This window comes from Muntiacus reevesi, chromosome 15 (genome assembly GCF_963930625.1).
Source record: "Muntiacus reevesi chromosome 15, mMunRee1.1, whole genome shotgun sequence".
In the NCBI taxonomy this organism is placed as follows: Eukaryota; Metazoa; Chordata; class Mammalia; order Artiodactyla; family Cervidae; genus Muntiacus; species Muntiacus reevesi.
Window position 1 is genome coordinate 42506696 of NC_089263.1, and position 17879 is coordinate 42524574.

The 17879-nt window shown below is 42.9% G+C and overlaps 1 protein-coding gene across 1 annotated transcript in view; it reads right to left on the reverse strand.

The window, feature by feature from the left end:
- SNX6 (sorting nexin 6) overlaps positions 1 to 7019 on the reverse strand; it is a 47331-nt gene extending 40312 nt beyond the window's left edge. The window contains exons 1-2 of the mRNA XM_065906138.1: positions 6786 to 7019; positions 6583 to 6630 (exon numbers count right to left, since the gene is read on the reverse strand). Coding sequence (XP_065762210.1) covers positions 6583 to 6630; positions 6786 to 7004 — 267 coding nt within the window. The 5' untranslated portion in view covers positions 7005 to 7019. The remainder of the gene's footprint in view (positions 1 to 6582; positions 6631 to 6785) is intronic.
- Positions 7020 to 17879: the final 10860 nt, after the last annotated feature.

Consider the following 17879-nt stretch of genomic DNA (forward strand, 5'->3'; position numbering starts at 1 on the left):
TCCTTGCCTGGAAAATCCCATGGATGGAGGAGGCTAGCAGGCTACATTCCATGGGGTCACAAAAAGCTTGACAAGACTGAGTGACCTCACAAATACACACAGGCACAGATTTTGCAAGCAGAGTATCTTCTTGGTTTAGAGAAAAATAAGTAATTTTAGGTAGCTTTTATTAAGGGGAGGAGTGAAGCAAACAACTGTGATTTATTAACATTTAACTGTGTGCAACTAGTCAGGTCAGTTTGAGGATATTCTAATTAGACTACACTCATCAGTTTAATCCTAATCTGGGTCAATAAACTTTGTACTTTCTTTTGTCAAACACTTACTAGGTTAAACACTTGTGTCATGGTCAAGAGAAAGCGCAAGTAGAGGAAATGGATTAAGCAACATAAATACACTATCCTTAGAAATATAAAGACACTGCCCTACAGCTAACAGATAATTCTTCATGTATAATTAGTAAAGACAACATTCACTACTAGTTTAGTACATTGATGTGTTTACACATTAAAGTATCTACTTTATGACACTCCTAAAAAACTATCTTTTTTCAGAAAAGTAAATACATATACAGAGATAGACTGATGGAAGGAGGAGGAAGAAGGAAGCAAAGTAACTGACTTTTGTATTGCCACAGCTTCCCAACCAGTCTCTTGCTTCTGTTCTCTTTCCTCTTCAATCTACATTCCATATAGAGCCACTGGAAAGATACCACTAAACTAGAACTCATTCCCCTGCTCAAAACCTAAGGGGTTCTCCCTTGGAGAAAAGCCTAGTCCTTACAATGAGCCCCCAGGCCCTATTCTTCTGGCTCAATGCAGCCCTGAAAGAAAGGTGCAAACCGTAATAGTGCTAAGAAACTATTTCTAGAGAATTATAGTACAATCAGTGAAAAACCCCATGAGATAGACAGAAATTCTGGTTCTGGCCAAAATTTAAATCTATTTTACTCCTAGTCCAGTTAGGATTTAAAAAAAAAAAAAAATTTTTTTTTAACTTGAAGTACAGTTGATTTACAACCAGTTATAATTTTGGAGATGGTGAGGGATAGGGAGGCCTGGTGTGCTGCAGTCCATGGGGTCGCAAAGAGCTGGACACGATTTAGCGACTGAACAACAATAATTCTGGAAGTCCTGTGATGAATTATTTCCATTATTATACCCAGTATACTCAGCAGCCAAATCAATGGTTGATATACATACACCTTCTGGAAACTAGATTTCCTTTCATCTACCATACCAGAAATAAGTCACTTGATGTCACTCCAATACCTTTCTCACCAGTCTTGTCAACTCTCACTGCTCCTTGCCATACCTGACTTGCAAATTCCCACTTGGAGGATCAATTCAATCAACATTTTTTGCTTTCTGAGCTGAGTGTGGCTAGAGAAAAGTCACAACTGTTTGTGGCACTTGTCCACTACAAATTACTGGTCTCAAAACTGCATTAGATCCTTAAAATCATTCACAGTCCTAGGCCGACCTGCTCAGCTCCCCTCTGACTCCCTGAGCAACGACTCCAAACCTTTCCTGTCTCAAGCCTCAACCACATTTCCACCCCTATGCTCAATATGGGACACTGCCTCCCACATCTCCAAAAAATAAACACTAGCAGCTGTTACCCCTTCAGACCCATCAATAAATCTTTCTACAAATAGATTTGGACTCAATGCCTCTGCTTTCTCAGAAGACATGGTGTCTTACAGAGAGCTGAGCTTTCTGGCCACCTGAGCATATAACCTTCCTGTCTGCTCTAGCACTGCTCTTCTAGTCAAACTAGCCCTGGTCTCACAAAACCTTCACACGGTGAGGACCTAATTTCCAAATCCAATACTTTGCGGTCTTCTTGACCTCGCTTCGGTATTTTGCCTTAATGATCATTCTGACCCTTTCCCTTAAAACTCTCAGCTTCTGGGAATGCTTCTCATTCTCTTCCTGCCCATCTCAGCCCCATCAATTGGTCCATTTTCTCCCCTTGGCATGTGAATCTTGTTTCCTCTGGGTATCTAGCCTCCGTAATCTCAGCCATTCTTGACTAATAACTCCTGAATTTATACCTTCAACTTACATCTCTTATTCTAAGTTCCCAATCATAATTTCAACTTACCAACTAGATATATCCATCTGGATGTATTTGTTGTTTAGGGTTTATGTATTTATTGCTTAATACTTATTAAACCACCGAGTGCCTTCAGTATGCCAACCGATGCCAGAGGTGCTAGGGTGAAAAGACACAATCTTTGTCCTTTCAGATCTTAGTTTGTGGTTTTGGGGTTGAAAGAGTTTAGGCGCTTCAAATCTAGCATATCTGAAAACCAAACCTACTATCCACCTTCTAACTCTACTCTACTCTCCTATATTCCTCATTTCCTTCTCCTCTGCCCAGTCCATGTATTTCTTAAGCCACCATGCCCTGTCCATTCTGTCTCCTAGACATCTCTTTGCTATGTCCTCTCCTTCATCCCTTTTCCCACTGCATGGCCTTAGTTCTACCTTTAACATTTCTCATCTGGACTGCCGCAACGGCCTGGTAACTCCTTTCTGCAAGAAAAGCATCTTCCACACTGGAGTCATCTACAATGCTATATGTCCTTCCCAGCTAAGAACCCTCAGGACTTTCCACTGGCTGGATTTTTTATCATTATGCACTTTATCTGTACTACCGGTATTTACTCCTGCCTCCAATGAGAACAAGTGCTGCAGGTGGAACCAAATGACTTATCTACACATGTTATCTTCTCTGCTGACTAGCCCTCCCGTTCCCTGACAGCCTATACAATTTCTGATCAACATTTAAGGTTTAGCTCGTTTAGGAGACAGCACCACAGTTAACGGGATTCCCTGGTGGCTCAGGGGTAAAGAATAGATCTGCAATGCAAGAGATGCAGGTTTGATCCCTGGGTCAGAAAGATCCCCTGAAGAAGGAACAGGCAAACCACACCGGTATCCCTGCCTGGAGAATCCCATGCACAGAGGAGTCTGGTGGGCTACAGTCCATGAGGTCACAAAACAGCTGGACATGACAGCCCAGGACCCATAGCTAGATTCCCTCTGAGTCTGATTCTATTTCCTACTGGCTGTCGGAATCTGGGCAAGTCCTTCTTTCTAAACCTCACTTTTCCTTTCCAAAGTAGGAATAACGGAAGCAGTTACTTCACAAGGATTTGAGAAGTGAGGTAATATATGGGAAGTCCCCGGCCTGCAGCAGATGCCTCGGCAGCGCGTAGCTACCGTTAGGTCATCACCCTCCTTGGCACTCCCTTGGCACTTCACCCTAAGGCCCACACCACACTGCCACGGTCCCGGGCAGGAGCTTTCTCTTCTTCCTCTGCCACATTCAACTTTTCCTTTGCTAACAAAATCTATGTGACATTTTTATCTGAAATAACTATCAATAAGTGTGGAATGTACTCAAGCTAAATGCTGAGGAGGTACAAAAGAAAATGTAGACATCTGGGCCAAGTCTTAAAAGATAAGCCAAATTTCATGTGGAAAAAAAGAGGTGAAGGGAAAAAACCACTCCGTAACATTGACAAGCATGCATAAAACAGACATTAGAAAGGGCAGACGTGCTTGACAAATAGTCTAGAATATGCCTACAGTGTGTGTGTTGGGGAGGGGGTGTCTGCTGGGCCATCTTGAGAATGAAGTCGGCCAGAAAGGATGATGAACGGTACTCAACGCTAGCATAGGGAGTTTAGACCTTACTGCAAAAAGAACTGGGTCCAAGTAAGTCCTTGTGACTACTGGTGCCATATGATTCAATCATTTCAGTTAGATAAACTAGCAGTCATGTGAAGTCTGGAATGGAAAACAGAGACACCAGAGACAAAGACCAATAACAGATACTGCTACAAGCCAGGCAAGAGATGGCAGGGACCTTAACTGAGGTCATGTAAACAAAAGATGAGCTAAACAATATTTCTGAGGTGAAATTATCTGGCCTTGATGATTGTTCTGGTATGGGGATGAAGGATATGATTCAGAGGCTTCTTGGCCTGCAGGAATGGAAATGATATTAATGAAGATAAGAAATACAGAGGGAGGAGCAAGGCGAGGAGTCCAGGACAGGTGTAGTTCCTCCACCTGAATAATTCTGAAAACAATAAACATATTTAGAATTCAAATCAAATGCTAACAGAACTATGCCATCATGCTGGCACCTACTGCTCTATTTAACAAGGACATCAGAGCAAAATGTGTCCAGTTCAAAGGGCTCATTTGTTTACTAAATAATATGTTACTGTCCTGCCTTTGGGAAAGAAAAAAATACCCTATTATGTAGAGGTGTAACCAAAGAGATTAAACGTGACCAATATTTTCAATGCTGTGTATTCTTAAAGTCTGCTTTTTATGCTTCTCACAAAACAGTATTTTCTTAAAGCTCTAAGATTCTCTTCTGCTCCAAATATCATAATGAAAATTCAAGGCTGCTTATAAACGTATTTAAAAATACTGTCTTTAATTTTGCTTACTTACTGCTTTGAATGAAGTGCTTACATTATTATTTTTGAATCTGTGATGTTCCCCTCTGCAATTTGTATCAAACAGATATTTCATGCTTTCTCTTTATCAAGACTTTCTTAAAAGGCTGAACAAGACAATCTGAACTAAAAGTGCAATGCCTAAAAATTCTACTAATCTATTTCTATCAAGACAAACACAATATAAAGAAATTTTTTTTTTAATATAAGGAAATTTAAACAGGCCTGCAATTTCTCTTCCTGAAATGAGGAAATAGCAGGATAACTTTGTGCAGCCATAATCAAACTTCATGTACAATAGAATCTTCTTGCTTGTTAACAAAGTAATTTTCTTCCCTCTCCATCTCAAGAGACTGATTTACCAGACAGAGGGCCCAGAACTTTTTGACTTTAGTTTTTCAAACACCCCAGTTGATTCTGATGCAAGTGTTTCAAGGAGACTTTGAGAAATATGTGCACTGGCTTTGATGTCAGCTACATGGTTTAAAGTCCACCTCTCCGACTCACTGACTGTGTGACTTCAGACTATTTACTTAGTTTCCCTGAGGTTCAGATTTCTCCTCTGTAAAGGGGGATACTAAAAGCTTCACAAGAATGATGAGAAGATACAAGGAAACAGTGCTTATACACTGCTAACACTGTCCAGCTGCGGCTATTACTATGATTCACCTAGTTCCACAGGACAAAAATAAGGAAGAACTGGACATTTAGACATATTCATCATGACGTTCTAAATGCTTTCAAATTCATGGTAATGTTTGTTGGTTTTGTTTTTTTTTTCCATTTTCACATTAAAATTTTCATCTGCAAAATTCTGTAAGAATCTCCTGATCACCCATGCCTTTCATCTCACTCTGCCTTTAATCTGCAATACATGAAAAGTTTCTGGACACATTACTTAAGAGGTTCCAGTTCGATAAGCAAATCTCATCAAAGCCATAAGGCTTGAAACACAAATATTCACCAGAAAATAATCTATTTTTCACATCAACATAAATACTCAAAAAATTAATACTTTTACTGAACAATAGTCAGGTTTTACAAGATAGCAAATCCTGTTTGCTTTTCCTGTTTTGTGTAAACAGAGAAATGTATTAACTCCTCATTTATAAAAGTATACTGCACCCTTTGCATCTTTCTTACCATGTTAAAGCTTTATAAAGGTCATCAGTTAATACTATCTTATCTTTAATTTTTAAAAAGGGGGATAAAATCTTAGAAGAATATTTTATCATCTGCCAAAAATCGACTAACAGACGTGTCTCTCATATTATCAAAGACAAATGAGTAAAAGCAAAACAGAAAAGTAAAGCTCAGGCTGTTAAATGTGAAGGAATCATAGAACGTTGCTGAGTTGCAATCATGTATCAGTATGTTTCAAGTGCTCACTTGTACAAGGCACTATACAGATTACCACCCTTCAGCCAAGGTAAATGGGGGCAGAGTGGAAGGGAGGAATCACAGCTCTGAAGGCCCTTTCTGAAGGGAACTGCAGTTTGCCTCAAATCACCACCAAGGGGTCTCCGCAAAAGATGCGTCTTTTGGACATTAGGAAAAGTAAAGGTACTGTGGGCTACTAGCACTTTGCAAAATCTCGGAGGCTACTGAAGAGATAAGACCCGGCGACTGTAAAATCCCTTGCAAAAGGATAGTTTACAAGCCAGCACTACAATGTCTTAGAGATAGAGGAGGGTGGGCGGAGACGGGTGAGAGTTCCCAAGGGGAAATTCAGGGTGCGGGCAGGAAGGTCTGACAATGGGTTTCATGGCCCCCAACGTGGGGCGGGGGGGCGAGGACTGGCCAGCTCCGGCTTCCCCCTCCGCTTCCCCACCTGCACCCGGAGCGGGCGGGGAAGGCAGTCCACCGCAGGGTCGGAGCCGGGGCGGGGGGCCGAGAGCGGCCGCGGATCCCCGGGAAATCAGAACCGCACGGCCCAAGGGAAGAAGGGCGGCAGGAGGGCGGGGCGCGGTGCGGCGAGGAAACCGAAAGGAGGCCGGCGGGGAGCGGGTGCCGCGCGGCCGGGGACCGCCCTCCGGTAACCCACCCCAGGGCCAAGGCGAGGGAGGGGGTCCCGCGAGCCAGAAGGAGGCAGAACTTACTCCGCGGTCCTCCTCCGAGAGGAAGTCGGGGCCGTCGTCCAGGCCTTCCTGCGGGGTCGGCGGGGCCCGGCGCGCCGGGGGGAGAGGATGGGGCGGGGGAGACACAAAGGGAGACGTTAGTGCCTGGCCGGCGCGGCCCCCGCGCCCGCCCCGCGCCCGCAGCCCCCACCGCGCGCCCTGGGCTCGGCGCCGCGAACACCCACCATCATGGCTGCTCCGAGACGAGGGCCAGCGCAGGCGCGCACCGCACCGCGGGCCGGAGGGAGCCGGCGGCGGCGGCGGCTGCAGGCGGGCGGGGCGGGGCCGGCGGCGGGGCCTCGGAGCAGCTCCGCCCCGCCCCGCCCGTCCCGCCCCGACGCGGGGAGCCGGGGTCTGAGAGCGCGGAAGAAGGAGTCAGCGCCCTCCGCCCAAGGTCGTAGCATCCTGGGCCGAGTGCGCCCAGGCCCAGGGGCACGTGTCTGGAGACCGCTCGCGGCTGGCCGGTTCAGACCCGGGAAGGGCCGAAAGGGCCACCCGGGGCGCTGTCCAGTTCCCTCTCCCTGAGGGCTGTAGCGAAAACCAAGCAAGTGCCCTCCGGGAGCCCCAAGAAACCTCTCGTTTTTGTGTGGTGCCACACGATAATTAATCACAATTAATATTTTGCCCGTGGATGTTGTGGGAACCAAGGCCCTTTACACAGTCATCAGTCAGGGGCTGTAATAAAGCTTTTATTGCTGGCAAGGTAATAACTACCTCAGGGTGTGGGGCGCTAATAGTTGAGAACTATATAAATGAGCTGTACACTCTAGAGTATTCCTTTTCTTTATACCAAGAACTGTCCCAAAGCCCACTCTACCTGTCCAGTTCTATAGCACCAGGTGTCCACAGGCACTTGAAACAAGACAAAATCATTCCTTACCCCCTGCCCCACTTCTTCTGTTACACAGAAGTGCACACACGTGTACAGACAAAAAAAGCAATCCTGCGTTTCCATTCAGTTTATGGCATCAGCATGTTCAGATGTTCAGGCCAGAAACCTCAAAGTCCCATTCAAGTCCTTCCTTCCTCTCCCTCAGTCCTCACACCATTTAGTAACCAAACCCCATTACATCTATAGTTGATTATCTGCCATTACCTCTTAAATTGATCTCCTTCCTCCTTCCAACTCCCTTCCACAGCAATTACCCTCAGCATCTCTTGTCTGGCCTGTTTTTTAAAAATCATCTTTAAAAATTGAAGTAGAGCCCCTAGTGTATAGCATGGGCTTTCCTGGTAGCTCAGCTGGTAAAGAATCTGCCTGCCAATGCAGGAGACATGGGTTCCTTCCCTGCGTTGGGAAGATCTCCTGGAGGAGGAAATGGCAACCTACTCCAGTATTCTTGCCTGGGAAATCCCATAGCAGAGGAACCTGGCGGGCTACAGTTCAGTTCAGTTCAGTTCAGTGGCTCAGTCGTGTCCGACTCTTTGTGACCCCATGGACTGCAGGACGCCAGGCCTCCCTGTCCATCACCAACTCCCAGAGCCTACTCACACTCATGTCCATAGAGTCGGTGATGCCATCCAACCATTTCATCCTCTGTTGTCCCCTTCTCCTCCCACCTTCAATCTTTCCCAGCATGAGGGTCTTTTCAAGTGAGTCAGCTCTTCGCATCAGGTGGCCAAAGTATTGGGGCTTCAGCTTCAACATCAGTCCTTCCAATGAATATTCAGGACTAATTTCCTTTAGAATGGACTGGTTGGGTCTTCTTGCAGAAGAGTCTTCTCCAACATCACAGTTGAAGAGCATCAATTCTTTGGCGCTCAGCTTTCTTTATAGTCCAACTCTCATATCCATACCTGACCACTGGCTACAGTTCATGGGGTGACAGAGTAGCACGCAGCTGAGCAACTGAGCATGAGCGCATACTGCACAAGAGGTCCTTGTTGTTTATCTGCTTTATATGTAGCAGTGTGTATATGTTAATCCCAAACTCCATATTTCTCTCTCCCCACCCTGTCCAGCCCTTTGCAATACTCTCATAACTTCTCTTGCCATTCTATATATACCACTGCCAGTTTTCCTCCTAAGACACAGATATTGATGATTATGTGACTACCCTGTTCATTAATCTTCCCAGGTCTCTGTTATGTGAAGGTCCAATTCTTCAGCCTGTGAGTTCCTATTTTGCCAGGCCCTCCCATCCTATCTTATTAAATTGAAGCTCTCAAAACAGTAGTGGATTTTTTTTTTTTTTTTTTGGTCAGGTTCCGCCACTTGCAGGATCTTAGTTACCCAACCAGGGATTGAACCTGTACCCTCTGCAGTGAAAGCACACAGTCCTAGCCACTGGACTGCCAGGGAATTTCTACAAAACAATAATGTTAAACTTCCAGACATTTTCATGAGAAATTGTAGGTTTCATTTTATGTGTAAGGAGAATTGAGGCATAGAAAGATTTAAGTTACTGCCCCAACAAGGGTTATTCTCCAACATGGGGGGGATGACTTTATTTTTTGTTTGTTTCTTGTTTCCCAGTGCAATGTAATAGCTACTAGGGTGGTGTTTTTCACTGGGAGTCATGAGGCATCATGTGGTGTCAGTGTAGTGTGGTGAAATGTCAGGAGGAATGTTCCAGTAACTTGTTGCTGATATGTGTCAATATTTCCCAATAATTTGTTTTTGGTTTTAAGATAATGCCTATAAGGTTACACTTCCTAGGTGGAGACAGAAGCAAGGAGCTACAATTAATGAGCTCAGGATTTGTACACAACTGGTAGGAGGGTCAGGTGTGTCCTTGTGGACAAAGATCAAGAAGTGCCACATAAGATTATTTCAAATGCCTCTGTATTAACCAAGGGTTTTAAATTTCAATAGTTAAGCCAAGTCCAGGAACACTATACAGAAACACTGAAATTCTCAAATGCCAAAACTTTAAGATCACTAGTTCTGGGGAAAAAAAAAAAAAAAAAAAAGGCAGGATTTAAGTTATGAGTAACTGGGACTTTCCTGGTGGTCCAGTGGCTAGGAATCTGAGCTCCCAGTGCAGGGGGCCTGTGTTTGATTCCTGGTCAGGGAACTAGATTCCATATGCTGCAAACTAAGAGTTCACATGCCACAACTAGGGTTCGGTGCAGCCAAGTGAAAATAAAATTTTAAAACAAGATATGAGTAACCAACTAAAATGATCAACAAAGACATATAGTAATTACTGTAGCTAAAATCAGTAGCTGAAAACTCGCATAAATAGAGAACTCAATCTTGAAACAATAAAGTTGTTCATTAACATTTGAGCCTTCCTTTCTGAGCAAAGGTCTCAAGATATATTTTGTAAATAATAAAAAAAAAAGGAGTTATAAGTAACTGATACTAACAACTATCAAAAAGACAGTTATAGAAGTTCAGGAATATGAAAAGAAATTAAGGTAGAAGTTTACATAACAGATTTTTTAACTACTTGTAAAATAAATCAAGAAGATATTAAAGCTAAACCCCTTTCCTAATACTTTTAACCAAATAATCAATCTTCATCTTGTTTTGATAGATTTCTATGAAATTACCTACTTTATATAAATTTCATGAGCAAATTATGTTGAATCACAATTTGATTACTTCACAGATTCAACAGGAAAGTAAAATGTTATAATTATGAACAGTTTCCCAGTGGTGTGCTTAAGCAAAAGGCATGCATTGGGAGACTTCCCTGGTGGTATAGTGGCTAAGACTCAATGCAGGGATTGTGGGTTGGATTCCTGGTCAGGAAACTAAGATCAAACATGCTTCATGATGTGGCAAAAAAAAAAAGACATGCATTGGAAGATTTTAAAGGAGAGTAAGATTTCAGAGAATAATGAGTTACTTTAAAATTCTGGAAATAAACAATTGTATTGGCGTTGAACATTTTTTGTCAAACAAAAGTTTTGTGGGGTTTTTTTCTAGAAGAAAAACTTTAAACATATGAAATAGTAATTGTTTAAGTTAGATTAAGAAGGGGCTTCCCTGGTGGCTCAGTAGTAAAGAATTTGCCTGCCAATGCAGGGGATCTGGGTTCAATCCCTGGTCAGGGAGCTAGATCCCACATGCCACAACTAAGATCCAGCACAACCAAAAAATAAGTAAATAAGAGAATAAATTTAAGAAAAAAAAGCTTACTATCTGTTTCCTTCTAGGAGTTTTATGGTCTCAGGTCTTATATTTAAGTGTTTAATCCATTTTGAGTTAATTTTTTATATAGTGTAAGGTAGCGGTCCACTTTCATTCTTTTGCACGTGGCTATTTGGTTTTCCCAACACCATTTATTGAAGTGCCAGATATTATTTGATGTGTTTTTTAAGGAGAAAGTTTAGAAAATAAATTGAAGATCATTTCTTCACACACATATATCTCGAAAAGTAGATTGTCATTGCCAAGGACTGAGGGATGGGGAAATAGGGAATGACTGCTAAAGGGTATGTGGTTACATTTTTAGGGTGATGACAATGTTCTAAAATTAGTGGTTTTGGTTACACAAGGTGAATATACTAAAAACCATGGAATCATACACTTTAAAAGGGTGAAATTTATGGTATGTGAATTATTTTTCAATTTAAAGAAGAAAGAAGTGATTTGGGGAATTTCTTTTTTAGGATCCTACACATGTTTTTTTTTTTTTTTTTTTTAAGAATGATATTCCATGGAGAAGGAAATGGCAACCCACTCCAGTATTCTTGCCTGGAAAAATCCATGGGCAGAGGAGTCTGGCGGGCTGAACTCCACGGGATTCCATGACTGACCGTGTGTGCACGAGGGTGGAGGGAGACGGGATAATAAAAAAATTATAAAATAAAAAAATAAAAAAAAAAAGAATGATATTCCAAAAAGTCACAGAGTTCTTTTGTGAAAAGATAGCTGCATCTTTGCATAAAGGGAAGATGAGTAATGTTTACAAATCCCAGGCCTTGCTTGGAAAACCTGCTGCTTCCCTACTGCTTTCATCTTTTGTTGTTGTTGTTTAGTTGCTAAGTCATGTCTGACTCTTTGCATTCATCTTTTTAGGAGTAGCTTATCCCTTTGCTTACGATCTAAGAGTACCTGAGCAAGAACCATTTTTCCAGCAAAGACTAATGGGGTTAAACCCCAGGAATCCTGTGAACTGACCTCAGCCCATGGCTATAACACGGGAGTCTCAAGAAAGGAAACTTTCAGGAATCAGAAAACTCTCTAAGCTTCCCAAGCAAAAGGCCTGGAAATCCCTCCAAAAGGCTGAGCCCGAGGCCCTGCTCCTCCTTCTGGATGTCTCTTCAGAAGTGTTGCTTGGCCCCAGTTGGCACAAGAGTATCCAGACACATGAAGTTCTCCACTCTAGGAGTCAGTTTAGACACTGCACTCAGAAGGAATAAAATGACAGGTCCAGGAACCCTTCGCTTAGTGGTGCTGAACTTTCCCTCTCATTGTAGGGGATAGAATCAGACTGTGTCTGGCCCAGAAAGGGGAGCTGCCTAGATTTTAGTCTGTGCAGGTAATGCAAGACCTCCCCTGTTCTCACAGCCTGAACTTACTTCCCTCTTCATCTGTGCCTCCCCAACCTTACCATCCTTCAAGATGGGCCCAGAAGTTGCCTCCACCACCGCCCCTTCTTTACCTGGAATAGTTAGGAAAGAACATGGGCTTTGGGGACAGTCTCCTGTCCAAATCTTGGCCCTGTGTCCTGTAACTGTGGGTGAAGAAAGTTGTCTTTCTGAGCCTGTTTCCTTCCTTTGTAATATGGCAATGCTCACGTAGACTCTGGAGTTAGATGGGCTGAGTGTAAATCTCACCTTTGCCATTTGATTATCATGGAGCCTCAAACACTTTTATAAACTTTTTTTGTTCTTTGGTTTCTTCATTAAAATGGGAATAATAGCACATACCTATCTCAAAGTGGTTGAAGAGGTTTAAAATAATCCTTAGAAAGCACACAGAAGAGTACCTGGCTTACAGCAAAAGCTCAGATATTTGTTTTAATGCTATTGTTATCATTTGCTTAGAACTATCTGTCCACTCAAGAGATAGTGGGCCTCCAAAACCATGTTTAAGTCATGGACAGTAAATCCCTGGTCACAGACGACTGGGCCAGAGGACATCTGACTAAAGCTGGCTGGGCCAATCAGATTCTTTTGCGTAAGGGTCTTAGAGACATGCAGCAACAGAGTTGGAAGCCCAGTCATGTTAATGGCAGGGCCTGTCAAAAGAGGCAGGCACCCCAGAATACTACTGAGGTTCCTAGAGCTGCTCTGACCCCAGTCCATTAAGGTGCCTGATGGTTTACCTTACCTTTGTATCCAGTGAGATATTCCAGCTCTCTTCCAGTAACATCTTCTTTGGTTAAGCTTTTGGTTACTTGTAAGGAAAAGAAGTCTCAATGAATACAAATATATGTACTTTTGTACTGTTAGTTAATACAAGTGCATATATAAATAAAATTTAAAGTTTAAGAGCCATATTATTTGAGATTATGCCAACTACTTTAATAGATAAACCTAAAACTTCAATGGTGTAACCCTATATGATTTACTTCTAACTTAAGCAAAATGTATTTGGCAGTGGTGGGGGTGTGGGGGGGGCTATTTTGAGAGTCTCAGCTACATGAAGATTGATATTCAGGAACTCAGGTCTCCAATCCTGGGGTTCTACATCCCTTTTAAGACAGTCATGGTGGCCACAGAATTCAGAGAATCTGTAGACTTGAATGGGAAAAAATTTACATCTCTATTTTCTCCAGCCTTTACTGTAGGCAAAAAGTCTCAGTACCCATGACTGCCGTGGAGACAACTCACAGATATTTTCATGTTATACTATAGTTGTTACAGAATCTCAAAATAATGTTTATGTTCACCACTATTTCAAAGTCAAGGTAGCTACTAGATCTAGTTTTGTAATGTGTTAAAAAAAGAAAAAGCACATAAATTATTGTATCACAGTTTTTAAAAAAAACTCCAATATTTCAATGTGATTTGTTTTCTTTATAATCCTGTTTTTTGCATGTAAAACATTATTCTGGAATTCCACAAAATTCCTGAACAGTTCTCCTCAAAAGTACCTGTCAAAGTCATGAAAACCAGGGAAGACCAAGACATTGTCACAGACTGAAGGAAGCTGAGGAGACATAACCACTAGAGAGACAATGTGGTATCCCGAATTAGATCTCAGAACAAAAAAGGGATATTAATGGAAAAACTGGTGAAATCAGAATAAATTCTGGAGTTTACCTAATAATACTGTACCAATGCTGGTTTTGGCAAAGGTACTGCAGTAATGTAAGATGATGACGTCAGAGGAAACTAGAACTGAGTGAACAGCATGTGGGAATTCTGCTATTGCAATGGACTGAATGTTCATATCCCCCAGATCCATATCCCGAGCCCCACGGTTATGGTATTAGGAGGTGGGTTCTTTGGGAGATGATTAGTGTCCCCATGAATGGGATTAGCACCCTCATAAACAAGGCCCTAGAGAGACCCCACACCCCTTCTCCCATGTGAGGTTACAGTAGGAAGATGACCATCTTCCTATAGTAGGAAGCAGGCCCTCATCAGACACCAAATCTGCTGGTGCCTTGATCTTGGACTTCCCAGCCTCCAAAACTGTGAGAAATAAATTTCTGTTGTTTATAAGCCACTGGGTCTATATTTTGTAATAGCAGCCCAAAGGGACTAAGATACTATCTTGGCCACTTCTCTGTAAATCTAAAATGATTCCAAAGTATAAAGTTTATGAAAAAAGAAAAAGGTTCTGAGAAGGAATGCAGGCATCCATGGTACAAAATAAATAGGAACGCCTGCCCAGGAGGTTCAGATGTTATTAAACAAGGGCAGAGAAAGCATCAGGATCAAATAGGAAGCTTTGGTGGCCCAGGCCTGGTAACAGGAACATCTCCTCTGCCCACATTCAGTCACAAGGCCCCCTCCTGATGCAAGGGAGAGTAACCTCTGGGCTGAGCGGCAAGAACTCTGTGCTTCAGAAGGGCGTGTGACTCAGCTAGCCATCTGCCACAGGAGTTCAAGCAACAGAGTCACAGACTTCCTGTCTACCAGTCAAGATTCTAACAGGAAACAGATGTCACACTCCTTAAGAGATTCAGAAAGGGTTCATTTACAAAGTGAAAAAGTTCAAGGTTGAGGGTGGGGATAAGGCAGAACTAGGGCCAGCAGAACCCAAGCCAGCAGAAGTCCCCAAAGGACTTAAATCTTGAGGACAGGAATAAGTCCACCATAGCAACAGGACAGTAAGGAGTCCTTAATGAATCCTCAACAAATATTATTAACTAAATTGCAATAAACTGGAATTTAAAATCTGGGAAATATATATGGAATGGTCTCCAAGATAGATTGTAGGAATTTTTTTAACTGAGAGCTGCATATGGTATGAAATTAAAAGATAAAGAAGGGGGAAAAAAGCTGGGAAATAACATTATAGAGTAAGGCTGATGATGAGCAAAAAAAAAAAAAAAGAAAAGGTTAAAGGATGACTCCTTCAAGTGCAAAGAACTGAGTCAGACAGAACTGTACTTACTCTGTCATTTCTTGGTGAAATAGGACTTGTTTTTATAAGTATTAAAACACTGAATATAAATACATCCCTAAATTGTGTTTCCACCTCTGACCACCTCTAGAGGGTGACTGGACCGGGGCAAGAAAGAGTGGGCCCTTGCTTTCGTTTGCAGGACACTCAGCTGGAGGAAGTAGTTATAACATACAGTGCTCACAACAGCTGAAACTAGATATATACATATTTTAATTTTATGGCTGCACAGCGGGTGAGATCTTAGTTCCATGCCCAGAGATCGAACTCCTGCTCCCTGCAGTGGAAACTCAGAGTCTTAACCACTGAACCACCAGGGAATTCCCTGACAATATGCTTGCCTGTTCTAAGACTTTGCTATGGGGCTGGAATGGAGAGAGAGATAGTATCACCAGTTCCTTTTAGCCTTGATGGAGAGAAAAGGAGTCGAGAGGAGAAGAGGGCATGGACAGTCACAGGGGGTCTTGATTTCCTCTCTTCTGACTTTAGGTCTGGAAAGAATGGGGCATCAGATGCATGGGGCATACGCTAATGTAGGGAGATGTTCTTGCTCAGTTTTAGGGCTGAGAGGGCTGCCCCCTTGTTAATCTAGCAGTTCAGCCCCACCAGGCAGAGAGAAGTTATGAGTTTTTTTTCTTTGGGGATATGATTGAGGCCCAGAGTTTCCCCACCCCTCAGCCCTTCCTCAAAGTCAGAAGACAGCTGAGTTGGGTGCCGGCAAGTCTTCCATGGGCAAGGCACCTAGCAGATATTGGCATTGCGTATGTCAGCTATGAGGATTCAGACAATACCTTGAAAAGTTCTATACAACCTTCTCCAAGCTTAAAGATCCTGGAGCAGAACACACAATACCTTTCTGTCTCCACCTGCAATCACACACTTTCCGGCATGACTTCTATCTGGGCCTTCTCAGAAGCAGAGAGTTGGGCCAAACGACCTCTTGAGTTTTCTTTCTGCTTGCTGACTCAGAAAAGGTACTGAATTATTTACTCTTGTATGTTCTACAACCAGATTTTTAGTCACTTCTCTGACCTTGCTATTTACACAATTTCCTTTGCCTTGCTTGCAGTTTCTAAAAAGGAAAGTCAGAATATGTTTATCATCATTTTAAAGGCATCTTGGAAACATACACTAATTTCTGAATCATTAAAGGTATTTCTTTTGCCCTCTTGTATTTAACTGAATGGAGATGCATAAACTTGGTATGGGAGGCTCCCAGAAATTCAGGTGAAAACCACCATCGCCCCTGATAGGATTCACTGCGAGACTGAGGCTGCCGTCACTGTAATGGTCTGATGTGAGGCAGAAATGTGGTGCTCTTTAGGCACTAAAAGATATTCAGTTTCACTGGCTGGTTCCATGGTTTGGAAGCTTTCATGAAAGGCTGTGGAAGAGACTGGCCAGATATTCACCAAACCCTCTTTTTTTCCCAGCCATTCAAGATTACATTCTGGGGACCCCATCAACATAGGAGTGACTGTGTAACTAAGTTGAATGAACTGTGAGTGAAAATGCTGTGCACACATCTGCCCCTGAAAAACCTCTTATACAATTATATCATTTTTCTATTACTTCTGCAACAAATTACCACAAACTTAGTCACTTGACACAATACAAATTTATTCTCATTTCTAGAGGCCATTCCTCCCAAATCAGTTTTACTAGCTAAAGTCAGGGTGTTAGCGGGACTCGTTTATTTTGGAGGTTCTAGTGGGGAATCCATCTCCTTGCCTTTTTAGCTCCTGGAGGCCACTCACTGCATTCGTTGACTCTTGATCCTTTCCTTATATCACTCTGAAATCTCTGATCTTTACATCTACTTACTTCTTTCTCCTTTGACCTTCTTGCCTCCCTCTAAAATGAGGACCCTGCTGCTGCTGCTGAGTGGTTACACTTAGGGTGCACCCAGATAATCTAGTGGGAGAAGGAAATGGCCAGCCACTCCAGTGGTCTTGCCTGGAGAATCCCGTGGACAGAGGAGCCTGGCAGGCTGCTGTCCATAGGGTCACAGAGTCGGACACAAGGAAGCAACTTAGCATGCATGCATGCATTGGAGAAGGAAATGGCAACCCACTCCACTATTCTTTTTTTATTTTCTCTAAAAAATTACTTTTTTTTTTCATTTATTTTTATTAGTTGGAGGCTAATTACTTCACAACATTGCCCACTCCACTATTCTTGCCTGGAGAATCCCAGGGACAGAGGAGCCTGGTGGGCTGCCGTCTGTGGGGTCGCACAGAGTCGGACACAACTGAAGTGACTTAGCAGCAGCAGCAGCAGATAATCCAGGATAATTTCCCCAATTTAAAAGCTTTACTGTATCTGTAAAGTCCCTTTTGCAGTGTAAGATAACATTCACAGATAATAGAGAAGAGAATGTGGACATCCTTGAGGGCCATTACTCAGCCTACCACAGTGATCCTACACCCTTTGTCTCTCTTTCCATGTCTTTGAGCTAAGAGGAGAGAATGATAAAGCCCAAAGAGATGAACAAACCGCCCAACAGGAGGCTCGGTTGCTGGATGACTGGATGGTAAGAGTTTCCCTGCCTACCACACAAGATAGACTGTGAAATAAGGGAGAAAACTCTCAGTTCAGTTCAGTCGCTCAGTCGTGTCCGACTCTTTGCGACCCCATGGACTGCAGCACGCCAGGCCTCCCTGTCCAACTCCCAGAGTTTACTCAAACTCTTGCCCATCAAGTCGGTGATGCCATCCAACCATCTCATCCCCTGTCGTCTACTTCTCCTCCTGCCTTCAGTCTTTCCCAGCATCAGGGTCTTTTCCAATGCATCAGTTCTTTG